General features: G+C 38.2%; 1 protein-coding gene across 1 annotated transcript in view; it reads right to left on the bottom strand.

The window, feature by feature from the left end:
- The window catches only part of IFT81 (intraflagellar transport 81), an 84,212-nt gene that overhangs the window by 22,863 nt on the left and 45,698 nt on the right, over positions 1 to 15,651 (bottom strand). Inside the window, exons 12-14 of the mRNA XM_077747911.1 lie at positions 12,994 to 13,143; positions 2,696 to 2,824; positions 887 to 976 (exon numbers count right to left, since the gene is read on the bottom strand). Coding sequence (XP_077604037.1) covers positions 887 to 976; positions 2,696 to 2,824; positions 12,994 to 13,143 — 369 coding nt within the window. The remainder of the gene's footprint in view (positions 1 to 886; positions 977 to 2,695; positions 2,825 to 12,993; positions 13,144 to 15,651) is intronic.

Here is a 15,651-nt window from a genome sequence, read left to right as displayed (position 1 = left end):
AGAGACTTGTCTCTTTCATTTCTTTTGTGATGGCAGCGGTGTGTAATGGAATGAGCAAGAGATTTGAAATATGATAATACAGATGCTGGAGTCAAGCTCCAACTCTCTCACTGCCTATTTGTCTATTTGGATAAGTCACTAAACCTGTCTCTGACCCAATGGCATTTTCTATAAAAAGGAGATGATGTCTATCTGATTTCAAAGTCCATGTGATTTTTCACTGTGCTCTGATGGATGGCATTCGTGAAGAATTTTATAGTTCCATACTCAGGCACATGCAGTACAACCCATATTCAAACCTAAAATTACTACACAGAGAGTGATAAAATAACAACTGCTAATGTCAGATGGCGGAGGCCATCTGATCTGGATTTGCGGAGGGCATTTACCTTCTAACAGTTTAGCTTCAAAGCAGTGGTTAGAATTAGCTTGCAAGTAATGGTATTCCATCACTTATCACAAGCTATCGTAGTTTGCCCCTGGCTCTGCTCCCTAGCTAAGCAAGCCCATTAATCTAAAGTTAACTTGTCACCACTCGTTGGCAGACTCTGAGCTTTTACCTGGCCACAAAAGAATGTGACTTCATATTTATAGCCCTGACATGCATCAGATTTAAAGCAAAAATCTAATCTAGCTGCACTTGTGATTTCAGCTTAAACTTCTCCTTCTCTCTCCCGCCCCCCGAAAATTTAATAAAACAAACAGCAAAAATTAAATAAAAAACTTCAAAGGTCACATTGTTACTTTTTGTGGAATCATATCAATAATAACAATAATAATAATAATTTGTTTTCTATAAATTACTCAAGTAAAATATGCAGGATTCTAACCAGCACATCTGAACAAGACAGGATGCTAAAAGTATCGCATAATCAGATTCACTTACTTGACATTTCTGACGCAACTGTCGTAGTTCTTTTATAACTGGGGCTAGAGCAGACTTCTTTTCAGATACCAGTGAATTCAGCTTTTTTACCTGTCATTTAAACAAAATACATGACATCTAGAACAAGAATTCAGAAGAACAAAAAAAATACATGCATAAATATATTTATTAAAGTGTTATGTAATGGTAAAAAAACTAAATTACTTCAACATCAAACAATGGGGAAATGATTTAGTAAATGCTGATTTGGTGATATGAAATAGCATTTAACTTTTTAAAAAAATTTTTAAATGTTTTTAATTTTGAGAGAGAGAGTGCACACATGCATGCAAGTGGGGTAAGGGCCGAAAAAGAAGGGAACAGAGATCTGAAGCAGGCTCTGCGCTGACAGTGAAGAGCCCAATGGGGGCTCAAAGTTATGAACTGTGAGATCATGACCTAAGCTGAAGTCAGACCTTAACCAACTGAGCCACTCAGGCGCCCAGCATTTAATTATTTCAAATGTTAATTACTGGGTCACTCTTAGTTGAGCGGCTGACTTCAGCTCAGGTCATGATCTCACGGTTTATGAGTTTGAGCCCTTATAGAGATTGCTGCTGTCAGCTCAGAGCCCACTTCAGATCCTCTGCCTCCCTCTCTCTCTGCCCCTCCCCCATTTGCACTCACTCTCAAAAATAAATAAACCTTTAAAAAAATAAATAAAATGCCAATTATTGGGGTGTTTGGGTGGCTCAGTTAGTTAAAGCATCTGATTCCTGACTTCAACTCAGGTCATGATCTCATGGTTTGTTAGATCAAGCCCATGTCAGACTCTGTGCTGGGCATGGAGCTTGCTTGAGATTCTCTCTCTCCCTCTGCCCCTCCCCTGCTTGCATGCACACGTGCTCCCTTCTCTCTCTCTCAAAAAAAAAAAAAAAGAAAAAAAGAAAGAAAGAAAATGTCAATTATTGAGGCTGCAAACCATATGAGAAAATACTTGTAATCTAACACTGAATAATGAAAAAAAATCACAAAATTGCCTAAATACAGCTACAATCATGTTGTATTATGTAAAAAATGTAATTTTGTAGGTTATAGAGTATATACATAATATGATGAAGTGATATTCAAAATACTTAATAACCCAAATGATATAAGTAATGACGAATCAAAATGGACACCAGCCAGGTAACAGAGTATTGAAGGCCTCTGCTGGGTTAAACGCTGATCTTTTTAGGAGTTAGACTGTAGTGAGATCCAGAGGGTTCTGGGTAAGTGGCCAATGTGGAAAAGCCAGGTGGAAGTGGGTAGTGTGAGAGTTTGAGGCAGCAGCTATTTACCAGTAAGGAAGGAAAGATTTCAATATTTTAATGCCTGCTCAAGTGGCATCAGTGCCTTCAGGCTGAGTAGCAGCTCCAAATATGGACAGATATGAAGGACAGACACAAAAATGAAATAATTTTATTAGTTAGGGTGGTATGATTTGGGAAAACTTATTTTTTATCTTCAATACTTCTTTAATGGCATAGAACTTTTACACAATTCAAAAACCACAAGATAAGGCAGGCATTTCAATACCCAATTCCATAGGGTATTTAATAAATCTATCATGTTTCCTTGGGGAAAAAACCTTGCAAAATGCCTAAATTATTACAAGTTGAACAACTTACTAAAATGGAAACATTCAAAAGAGACTGATAAAGACAGATGAAGGAATATAAAATGAACAATGTGCAGAAATAAAAATTTCAGTGTTTCACTGAAAACAAAACACAAAAACATCTGCCTCTAGCTACACAATTTTAAAAAATTATAAAAAAGTGTAATCACCATTTCAGACATGTCATCTAGTGTTCGGCCTTTCATTTCATCAACTTCGCTCTTCAGTGCAGATACCCTTTCTAGCTCTTCCTGGGTGTAACTATATCCAGATATGCCCTTTTTCTCTTCAACAGTTTGCTAAAAGTAATGAATAAAAGTAGATGTCAAAAATGGGGTCCACAAAATGGGTGCCAAAACCTTGATGATTTCACAAGAAGTATACAGACCTGATACATAGCAATAAATTTACAAATAAAATAAATTAGCTTAGAATGCTAAAGAATAATTTTTATTAACTTCAACAATAATTACATACTTTGCATGTTATAAACTTAAGCTAAATTTTGCTTTGGTATCTTTGAAAAAAAATTTTTAATGTTTTATTTATTTCTGAGAGAGAGACAGCATGAGCAGGGGAGGGTCAGAGACAGAGGGAGATACAGAATCTGAAACAGGCTCCAGGCTCTGAGCTAGCTGTCAGCACAGAGCCCTACGTGAGACTCGAACCCATGAACCATGAAATCATGACCTGAGCCGAAGTCAGCCGCTTAAATGACTGAGCCACCCAGGCGCCCCTGCTTTGGTATCTTTGGGTGCATAGTATTTCTAATTTTAGCACTCAATAAATATTTGGTGACTGAATGAATTCTCAAGTGATCAATATACTTGCATTCATTCATCCATCCAATATTTATTAGATACCTAAATGTGCTGAGCATAGTTCTAAGCACCAGATAAAAAGATAAAATAAAATGTCAATTATTAAGACTACAAACCAAATGGGAAAATACTTGTAACAAAACAGGTAAAACAAACAAATGAAAGAAAACAAAAAACAAAAAAACTTCCCTCATGGAGCTTACTTCTAGTGAGAGTAAATAAGCAATATATAGACAAGTAAAATACATATAGTGTGAGGTGAGAGTGGGATTGATATCTCAAATAACAGGGTGGTTAGAGGTCTTCCTGAGAAGATGACATCTCAACGAAGCCCGAATGAAGGGAGGGAGCAAGTCATACAGATATCCAGGAGATTAGCAAGTGCAAAAGACACGGGGTAGGAGCAAACCTGTCCTTTCCAAGAAATAGGCAGGAGACTGGTGAGCTGAAAATGGAGTGAGAGTGAGGTGGGGTGGGAAAGGGATCATATAGGACTCAGGTGGCTTGCTGGAACAGTCTCAGTTAATGTCTGATGTCCTTTCCATTCTCAAAAGTGTCCTAGTTTAGATGATAAATTATACCATCACTTTATTTTTAGGCCAATGAAAGAGGTTGAGCTTATTTTAAATGAGATGGGAGGCCTGTTGGGTGGCTCAGAGTAAGGGAATTTTTATTTTTTTTTATTTTTTATTTTTTTTTTTACAAATAGTTTATTGTCAAATTAGTTTCCACATAACACTCAGTGCTCATCCCCACAAGTGTCCTCCTCCATGCCCATCCTCCCCTCCCCCCCACATCCATCAGTTCTCAGTTTTTGTCAGCATTCAAGAGTCTCTCATGGTTTGCCTCTCTCGAGTAAGGGAATTTTTATTTTTTTTTTTTACAAATAGTTTATTGTCAAATTAGTTTCCACATAACACTCAGTGCTCATCCCCACAAGTGTCCTCCTCCATGCCCATCCTCCCCTCCCCCCCACATCCATCAGTTCTCAGTTTTTGTCAGCATTCAAGAGTCTCTCATGGTTTGCCTCTCTCGAGTAAGGGAATTTTTAAAAGACCACTTTAACATCTGTGCTAAGATCCAACTATAGAGGGACAAAGGAAGCCAGTTAGAAGACTACTCCAGTAATTTAGGTTAGAGATAATGGTAGCATGAATCAGATGGTGGTGATAGAGGTAATGAGAAGTGGTTGTGTCTATATTTTAGAGATAAATCCAACAAAATATGATGACAGATTAGATGTGGGGTATGAGGGGAAATGAGAGGTAAAGAATGACTAAGGTTTCTTACCTGCAGAACTGAGAGGCTGGAGCTGCCATTTATTGAAATGAGAAAGACTTGGTAAGACTAGGTTTGAGGGAGTAATGAAGATCAGAAATTTAGTGTTGGACATGTTAAAAATTTGAAATATCTAGCAAATATCCAATAGAGATGTCAAGATGTCATATGTACAAGATGGAAATTTGAGGAGAAATCTAGGTTGGAAATATAAATTTGTGAGTTGTTGCATAGAGAAGGTCTTTAAAGCCATAGACAGGATAAGATCACCAAAAGTAGAGAAGAGATCCAAGGGCTAAGCCTGGAAACTCCAATATTTAGACCTTGGAGAAATTGGAAGAAATCAGCCATAGAGCAGAAATAGAGTGCTAGTAAAGGAGAAAAACCAGGAGAGTGTAGTATATTAGAAGATAAGTAGAGGAAGAGGGAGTGATCAACTATGTCAAAAACTGCTAATAGGCCAAGTAGGAAAATGACTAAGAATTGCTCACTGGATTTAGCAATGTGAAGGTATTGGTGATCTTGACAAGAGAAATTCTGGTGAGATGGTGGGTGTGAAGACCTGACTAGAGAGGGTTCAAAAGAGGATGGAGAACCAAAAGGAAAGAAAGACAAGGAGAGAGGGAATGGAAGAGTTGGAACTGGGGGATGCCAGTAAGACTGAGACCCCTAAGGAAGGAGTAGTGGGAACTACAAAGTATTAGCCCAAGATTTGGTATGCAATTTCCTCTTTGGGCATTACCAAATCCTAAGCTGTGTGCAAGGAGGGTGACACTCCTCAAAACCAAGTGAAAATCAGTAGAAAGATGACTAAAAAGCTGGGCAAAGTTTTCAGTATCTCACAGTGCTGGGCAGACAGTGGTAGGAATTCAGGACTAGTCAAAGTGTGTTGCTTCAGGCTATCAGCTGAAACCCCAGAAGGGCTACTCCTTAGAAGCAGGGGTTATAACCTAGGAGTAAGAGCTAGGCCCTAGAAGTAGAGTTTCTGCCATAGGTATAAAGGCTTCATCTTAGGAATAAGAGAAAACTGGAAAAATATCAGTGCTAACAAAACTAGATCTAGATGATCTATGAGGAAAAAAACAATCAAATGCCCTTTAAAGGAAGAAAATGTTTCCAAAGGCTGATGTTCACTAAAAATTACTAAGTATGGCACAAAAACAGACACATAGACCAATGGAATAGAATAGAGAACTCAGAATTGGACCCACAAATATATGGCCAACTAATCTTTGACAAAGCGAGAAAGAGTATCCAATGGAAAAACGACAGCCTCTTTAACAGATGGTGCTGGGAGAACTGGACAGCAACATGCAGAAGAATGAAACTAGATCACTTTCTCACACCATACACAAAAATAAACTCAAAATGGATAAAGGACCTGAATGTGAGACAGGAAACCATCAAAGCCCTAGAGGAGAAAGCAGGAAACAACCTCCTTGACCTCAACCACAACAATTTCTTACTTGACACATCCCCAAAGGCAAGGGAATCAAGAGCAAAAATGAACTATTGGGACCTCATCAAGATAAAAAGCTTCTGCATGGCAAGGGAAACAATCAATAAAACTAATAGGCAACCGATGGAATGGGAAAAGATAAAGGGCTAGTATCCAAAATCTGTAAGGAACTCACCAAACTCCACACCTGAAAAACAAATAATCCAGTAAAGGAATGGGCAGAAGATATGAACAGACACTTCTCCAAAGAGGACATCCAGATGGCCAACAGACACATGAAACGATGCTCAGCATCCCTCCTCATCAGGGAAATACAAATCAAAACCACACTGAGATACCACCTCACGCCGGTCAGAGTGGCTAAAATGAGCAAATCAGAGAACTCTAGATGCTGGCGAGGATGTGGAGAAATGGGCACCCTCCTACACTGTTGGTGGGAATGTAAACTGGTGCAGCCCCTCTGGAAAACAGTGTGGAGGCTCCTCAAAAAATTAAGAATAGAACTTCCCTATGATCCAGCAATAGCACTTCTNTGAATACTGAGAACAAACTGAGGGCTGATGGGGGTGGAGGAGAGGGAAAAGGGGGTGATTGGCATGGAGGAGGGCACTTGTTGGGAGGAGCACTGGGTGTTATATGGAAACCAACTTGACAATAAACTGTGAAGGGAAAAAAAAGTACTAGGTCAGCAAAGGAACAGGAACAAATGTCTGAAAATCAATAGAAAAATACAGATGGTAGAAACAGACACCCAGATGAATTTATTAGATAGGACATTTAAAATAGCTGTGATTATTATATTCAAGACAATAAATAAAAGTTGGAGCCTGTCACAAATAACTGGAATCTATAAAATGGAATCAAATGAAAATTCTAGAACTCAAGGAAGGGAGAATGGAATGAGACTATAATATTTAAAGAAACATTCCTGGCTGAGGACTTTTCACAAACTAACAAAAGACATTAAGGCCATACATTTAAGAAGCTTTATAGACCACAAGTCAGATGACTAAAAAAATAAAACCTAGGAAAATCACAGTGAAACTGCTCAAAACCAAAGACAGAAAAAAAAATCTTAGCAACCAGAGAATAACACACGGTCTTAAAAAACCACAAGAAATAATGTAAGCCAGAAGCCAATGGAATTAAATCTTTAAAGCGCTGAAAGAAAGTAACTGCCACCCAAAAATTCTATATTTGGCAAAAATGTGCTTCAAAATGAAGGTACAATAAAGATGATTTAAGAAAAGCAAAAATTGAGTGAACTTATTACCAGAAGACCTACACTAAGTGAAATACTGAAAATGAGATCCCAATAGAATAATGATGGTGCTGAAAGGAAAAAGCCATGAAAAGAGCAAACAGGTAGATAAATCTAGAATAATATTAAATATAATAATATCATGTGGGATTTACATTATATATAGGATTTAAAAATATATATCCACAATAGCACAAAATCTGAGGAAGAGGTAAATAGATAAAGTATTAAAAGTTTCTTTTTTTAAAATGCCTTTTTATTTATTTCTTAGAGAGAGCATGAGCAGGGGAGGGTCAGAGAGAGAGGGAAACACAGAATCCGAAGTAGGCTTCAGGCTCTGAGCTAGCTGTCAGCACAGAGCCCGATGCGGGGCTCGAACCCACGAACTGTGAGATCATGACCTGACCTGAAGTTGGACGCTTAACAGATTGAGCCACCCAGGTGCCCCAGTATTCTAAGTTTCTTGCATTGACCCTGATACAGTAAAAAAGAAAAGACCAGAATCAGACAGAGGCTCATGTTATCATTTCTGGCTTATGCACTAAAAAATAACAGGGATAATAAAAAGAAGTTATAACCAGTAAGCTAAAAGAAGGGAAAAATGGAAGATAAAAATACTTGAGTAATTCAAAAGAAGGGAAGAAAGGAGAAAAAGAATGAAGAACAGATGAAACAAAATTTTATCAGTAATTACATTAAATGTAAAGAGATTAAATACCTCAAGTAAAAGACAAAGATGCCACACTGTATAAAAATAAAAAGCTAACTACATATTTCTTATAAAATATATACAATGTTTACAAAGATGAAGAAAGGTTGAAAGGATGCAAAAGATACACGTCTTTTAAACATTAACTAAATGAAAGTTTGTGTGACTGTATTAATAACTGATAAGTATATTTTAAGGCAAAGGATATTATGAGAGATTAAAAAAAAGTGATATTTCCTAATGATCACAGGGCCAATTTAACAGGAAGATAATGATACTAGATTTGTATGGACTAATAACAGAATCTTAGGATATTTGCAGTGGGTGTTCCATCCTGATCTGCTTACCAGGTCAGTGTACCTGATCTCATAGCTGTTGTGAGAATAGCTGTTGGCTATTTATGGCTTACAGCTACCCCTTCTTCAAAGTGTGCCATTGGCTGAACAGGAAACGTATCACACCAACTCCTGGGTGTTAGTGAGGGTCCAGAGCAAACGACTGATAGTGGAGTACAAAAGGGCAGTTTTTTTGCCTAAAAATGAGACCAACTTTGTGATGCAGTTTGTGCTCCAGGGCTCTTCATGGGATCAGACTGAAACTCGACTCCACATGAATCCACTTTGCCTCATTTCTTCATTCTGGTTCCTTCACTTCCTTTCTCCTAAAAGCACTCTCTGAATTAATCATGTGAAAAGGAATGAGACTTCTTGTTTCAGGTTCTGCTTCTAGAGAACCTGACCAAACTCTAAGAATGGGCTTCTAGAATGGGTAACTCACTGGCTGAAAGAAACTGAGGGCTCCATCAGTGAAAGCAGGGTGAATATTGTTAGTCCCATACATGTCATAGCAGTGCAATTGCTAAGACTTGTGGTGAACTGAGGCAGAGTATATGTGAAAGGTGACAGTGGTAACCATGAGAATGGACTGCTCAAATCTCCTTCAGGAGAGCCTGCTGAGAAGAACAGATTTGACTGATAGGCATAACTGCTGCCCCTCTGGATCCACCATCATGTTCTTACCAAGCCCATGCTTCTCCCAGGCTGTTCCTAGCAATGACTGAGCATGGCAATGGTACTAGTACTGGCCCATTCCTCCCTGACAGGGGACTCCTCTGATGGGTAACTAGCTCAGGAATTCCCCCTCATCCTAAACAAAACTTTCCCCAAACTGTGCTGCAGTCTGCGACTCTTCCTACGCAATCCTCCTCCTTCTGTCTCCCTTCATGGATGTCACACTTGTTTAGGGACTAATGATTTTCCCTGTCTCCTCTTGCTCCCTTCTCTTTATCTTTCATATGTGTCTCCTCCAACAAATCTCTTTTACGTCTAATTCCATTTTGGTGTCTGCTTCTTGAATTGTCACAGGGACACACTATACTAGCTGGTATATGATGTTGCTGGTGCTTGAGAAGTGTGGAGAAATAACTATAAGGATTAAGGAATTGGGGTGGCCAAGCTCCAAGTATAGTTGAAGAGATAAAATGACAGGCTCAAATATGTTAATGCATAATTTAAAGTAAAGCGATAAGGTTAGAGAACCTTCTTAGAAACTTTAAAGAAACCCTCACTTCCTATGGCTGAAGGGCAGAGGGAGCTGAAAACCAGGCACACAATTTAATTGTTAGCAGGGCAAAACTTCAGAGGGAGCTGAATATATTCTATGCTAAAGTCAGGGCTCTGAGAAAGGATGCTGAGTCTGGAACGGAATACCTGCCAAGACTCACTTGAGAACCTTGAACCCCTAGATTATCCTGTATCCTCTGGGCAAGTGGCAAGTGGGTTAGCTTATTGGTCAGGGGCCTGGAAGAAGCAAGGTACCAGGACTGGAAGACTGGGGACAAGGAGGTCTGGAGAAGGGCATGCAGATAGACCTATGGGTGCAATACACTGAGTATGAAGATCCTTTGATTACACACTAATGGTGTGTGAATGTCCACAGAGAAATGGTGTAGAGGATGTCCACAGCAGAAGTGACACTAAGCAGCCAAGTGGAAAGGATGATTTGGCCAACAGATGTCAGCCAGCCTCTGTTATTGGCCACCCAGTGCTTGGACGATGGGCTCATGAACAGAACGTCTATGTTGACAGAGATGGAGGCTAAGCAAGGTCCAAATGGCATCGGTCCTCTCGCCAATGCCCATTGAGCTATGTCCACTGCCAAATATCTGACCTGGCAACAACAGAGAGACCAATCCTGAGCTCTAAATATAATTATACCTTGAGGAAATCAATCATCTTTCTGCCTTAAAAAGGGCAATATTTCATCCTGACTTGGACTGATCCATATTCTGAGTAAGGATTTGCTTTTCTTGCCCACAGTGCCTTAGCCAGCATCACTACCCAAGGGCTCAGAGTATTTGGTCTACTGCTGTGGAATTCCATGTAATATCACCTCAGACTGTGGGATTCTTTATGGCAAACGAAATATGGTGGTGGACACATGACCACTGGATTCAGTCACTGTGCCACATACGCCACCATCCAGGAAGCTAATAGCCTGATAGGCTGCTAGAAAGGTCTTGTTGAAGGTACAGCTAAGTTGCCAGCTTACAGTTGATGGCCTGTGAGGGTAAGCTGTATTCTGCAGGATAGAAGGTACATCTTAAACCAATGCCCACCATTTGGTGCTGTGTTGTAAACAGAAAGAGCTATGGAATGAAAGTATGAGTGTCACCACTGACCAGGATGCCAGCTTATCCACTTAGGGAATTATTTTTCCCTTCCTGATACCTTTAGGTTCTACAGGTGTAGATTTTCTGGTTTCCAGAGTGTGTACGCTTTCATCAGAAGGTGCAACAAAAGGCCTTTAAACTTAATGCTTTGGCTACTATTTTGTCACTTGGGCTCCTCATGCCCACAGACCAGCAGACCAATAAAAGGGTTATTATACTGGCAGGACATCATGATGCTATACAGAAGCTGCTATATAATAAGGGCAGATAGGAACATGTTTGGCAGTCAGATGATCCATTAGGGCATATCTTGGTACTCCCATGCCTAGTTTTAACAGTAAATGAGTAAAGACAGCAACCACAGCCTGATAAGGTCATGATTCCTAGAGTCTCACACCTCTTAAAGATGAGGGCCTGGGTCATTCCACCAAGGAAGTCATTTAGACCAGTGGAGGTGCTAGCCAAACATGAGGAAAATCTAGAATGTATGGTAAAAGAGGGAGATGTTGACTATTACCACATCCTTGGGACCAAATGTAGTAGTGGGAGTTTTCATTCGTCTGATTAACCCTCCATCTACAATTTTTCCTAGAAATTGTGACCAATCAGAATCCTGTAGAAGCTATACCTAAATGGAGTGAGTTTAACATGAAAACCAGGTAGATCCCAACACTGCAAGGGGTGGATTGTAATGGATGTTGTTGGTGCCTCACTCAGACCTTGTCTGCAAGCTGCCATGAGTTGTTACTGACTGCTAAAGGTTCACAGGTGCCCCTTCTCCAGGGAGTGCCACCTCACTGGGCTAGGAGTTTACACCCTGCCACAGGCAATGACTGACTGATACAGGAGTATAAAAGGCCAGCCCCCTTGCCTCAAAATGGAATCAACTGCATGCTGCAACTTATGCTCCAAAGCTTCTCACAGAATCAAAATGAAGCTGTCTAGTCAGGACCATCCTTGCTTGGCTCTTTTCTGCTGCCTGAAGGCACTCCCTCCCTCAATAAATCACTTGTACAGAGTATTCCCTTCTCAGGCTCTATTTCTAGGAAAGCCAACTTAAGAAAAAATATAAAGAAAAAACTGATGGCGTTAAAGGAAAGCAGACAAAGCAATAATCATAGAGATTTTAAGACACCTCTCTCAATAACTAATGGGACAAGAAAGCAAAAATATCAGTAGGAATATGGAAGATTTGACTCTCATGGTTAACAGGCTTGACTGAATTGACACAGAGAGAACACCATTCCCAGCAAACAGCAGAATACACATTCTCCTCAACTGCACTGGCACAATTACCAAAATAGACCATTTGCTGGACCATAATGCAACACCCAACAGATCTCAAAGGACTCAAATCACACAGAACATTCTCTGGTCCCACTGAAAATCACTTAGAACTCAGTAACAGAAAGGTAAATAGAAAATGTTTAGTTTTAAGCAATAATCCATAGATCAAAGAAATCATAATGGAAATTTTAAAATATCTTGAAGTGAACAGAAACACAATTTACTACCTATCAATTTGAGAAGTAATGTCATTAGAATCCATATTTGATGCACAGTAAATTTCTATCTTAAGTTGCCTAGAAGCAAACAACATTTAACAGCATGAGACAAAAAGTTCATATTGTCAGCTTAACCATGACTGGTTGAAACTTTGTTTACCTCCACCAGATTATTGCTAGCTAGTAAACCAACAACCTGATGAAATATTTTCCCCATGGGTGAAAGGTAAAAAACCCCCTCAAATCAAGAAAACTCTGAGGAACTGATGTCCGTAATGAGAATAGCTTTGCTGTTAGAGGGACTGCTCTGGGCTTAACCCTTTTCTGACAACCAAGGCACAAATACATAAGGAACAGGCCTGCAGGCAAACTTCCATATGGTACCTTCCCTAGATATTTCTTTCCAAAGGTCCATGCAAGTGGCTGCTTAGAAACTTCTGCCCAGCAGGCCATGATAAATAAATATTTTACAGTCACTCTCTTGGTACGATCATTTTTCTCCTATTAACTAGCTAACCCAAAGAAAAATGTATTTGGAATTCAGCTTCTATTAATTACCCCAATGTTGGCACACATGAAAAAGTTAGTGCTCACTGTTACACTAAAAAAATAAATGAATCAGCTTATATGACATCTCTAATTAATCAGAGAAAATTAATAATTTTATGATGTTTTCAGTAAAAACAATGATCTCAGTATACGGCTATAACCTATAAACCTCCTGGCATTTGTATTTCTAGCACCCCAAGATAATATTGTATTACCAGTTGATGTTGAATATTTTCATGACGTTGCTTAAGAAGTTCTTCTGTCCTCTGCAAGAGACCGAATTCAGCTTTAAATTCAGCGATTATTTGATGCTTCTTTTTGAAAACTGTACTCTTGCTTCGAAGTTTACTGACATATCGTTTGAACTATAAAAGAACACAATATGTAACATGAATAGAAAAGTAGTTGCTAAATATATTAATATCAATGTATTAGAAACATTTTATTTTCTACCATCCAACATCTGTGTCACAAGTATATAACAACTTAGTTTCATTAGAAAACTTGGAAAGACTAACTGCGCAATTAAAATATTTTGTGTAGGTTTTAATTTTTGGACCTATCTAAATGTTGCAAATCCTTATGTAAAAGGTGTTCATTTGAGGCTTTACAAATAAGGGTTTAAAAAACCAGAAACTCAATCCTATGAAAGTAAAAAGGCTAAAAAAAGGAGGAGGAGGAGGAGGAAAAAAAGTCGGAAACCAATTCTGGCTATAATCTTACCATGATATCTTTTACATACTGTACTATTTTGGTAGTATTGAATCTACTGAGATTAATATGCCCAATCAGAATAGTCAAAACCTGTAGCTACTATTTATTGTTTAAGAAATGTACTGTGACCATATAAACTAAGAAGCATCTGAGACACTGGAATGAAGCTCATCCCAAACCTTAAAAAGCTAAGAATATTTCATGTTAGTGGGAATTTACAGTTGCTTTATTCAGCTATTTACCTACCAATGATATAAAGTTATAACTACTCTAAAAGAAAAACCCCATTATTAAGTAATACCAACTACAGTTTGGAAAAAGCAAATGAAAATGAATAGTAATTAAAGGGATTCATTTGATAAACTCTATTTACTAACTATTATGTATTAGGCACTGTGCCAGATACTGAGAATACAACTCTAAACAAGATACTCAGAAGTCCTGTGCTTACCAAGCTTAAGGAAATAGTGGTGAAAACTAACACTGAACTGATAGTTACAACCATGGTGAACATTATGAAGAAGTAAAGGTGTCCTGAGAATAAATAACAAGAGTTTAACCTGTTGGGATGAAGGCAGGGTTGGGATGAAGGCAGGAAACGTAGGTATTGGGATTTAGGGGAGGTAGATGATGGCAAGCTTCCCAAAATAATTACATATGAGCCAAGACTGAAAAAGTAAGAATGTGTTAGAGGAAGGAGGCAGAGGCAAAGAAGAACATTCCAGGTAGAGGAAACAGCAGGTGAAAAGATTCTGGCTCATTAAAAGTACTGCTTGATATAAGAAGTAAATGCCAGAAGCAAATGTGAGAAATTTCTGGTATTTCTGAAATAGAACATAATACTTAAAAAAATTACTTCCTCTTATGTACCATTATACTAATAATTTTCAGATTCTCTTACTACATAAAATAATTTTTCTTCCTGCTTTATCCTTTTATTAACTACATTTTTTGAAAAATTCCAACTAAGAATTTGGCCTATTTAAGCACATTACTTCAAAACAAAAGTAAGCTTCCATTTATCTAATACAAGATAATTCTTTGAGAATCTTAGCTTTTTAAATACCCAGTCCTTCTAAAGGCTAACTTGAGAAGAGAGTGATAAATAATTTCATAAATGATAAAAGTCATGAATATTTTACTGAAATTTTGGACAAATGAAGAAAGGAAAAATTCACTCAAAGCCATTATCCTACACTACTATCATACTAAGCTCTTCTACCATGTTGGTATTTTGCCTTCTAATTTATAAGGCTAAACATGAGGATAGTAATTCTAAATTTTAAGGTATAAAATAGGAAGCACGAAATTTCTAAAATTTAGGCGGTTTTTTCTTTAAAGACTTGATTGATTTTTCAGTACACAAAGAAAGTCCTCAAAAACGGTAAGATTAAAGATTCTTCACAAAAACGTAACCTTACAGGGGTGCCTGGGTGACTCAGTTGGTTAGGCGTCTCAACTCTTGATCTCAGCTCAGGTTTGAGTCCCGCATTGGGCTGCACACTTGTCAGTGCGGAGCCTGCTTGGGATTGATTCTCTCTCTCCCTCTCTCTCTGTCCCTCTCCTGTTCTCGCTCTCACTCTCTCACTCACACACACACACACACACACACACTCTCTCTCTCTCTCTCTCTCAGAATAAATACACTTTTTAAAAAACCCTTCTAATTCCTAGTTTAGACATCTTTTTAAACTTGACTTTAACTCTGAAAGAAATGAAGAACCCACTGTGTTTTAAAGGATGGAAGTTCAAAATATTTTTCTAAAATATTTTTCTACCCATGATTAAGTTAATTTTAATAGTAAGGAATCCAGCCCACACAGAGCAAATTATCAATGGCTGAATTACAGGAATGGTTTAAAAATTTAAGTCATACCAATGTACCTAGAGTCCAATAACTTGCAATTTTTCCTTTTAAAGAATAAATGTGTAAGCCTGCCATAACCCCAGACTCAGAATCCCTAGAGTAACTATATATTCTATTAAAAGTGTCCTGGGCAAAGTGCCCACAATGAAATCAACTCTATTCATCTGCTATCTTCTGTATTATCTAGACTAATTTTTCCCTTCTTTATCTTGCTGTGCTCCAGAATTATTTTTTTAAAAAGCTAAAAGCTATAAATATTTTTGGTGGAAGAACAAAACCACCAATTACTCAA

The sequence above is a fragment of the Crocuta crocuta genome, unplaced genomic scaffold (assembly GCF_008692635.1).
Source record: "Crocuta crocuta isolate KB4526 unplaced genomic scaffold, BGI_CrCroc_1.0 scaffold29, whole genome shotgun sequence".
Lineage (NCBI taxonomy): Eukaryota > Metazoa > Chordata > Mammalia > Carnivora > Hyaenidae > Crocuta > Crocuta crocuta.
This window is presented reverse-complemented; position numbering and strand designations above follow the sequence as displayed.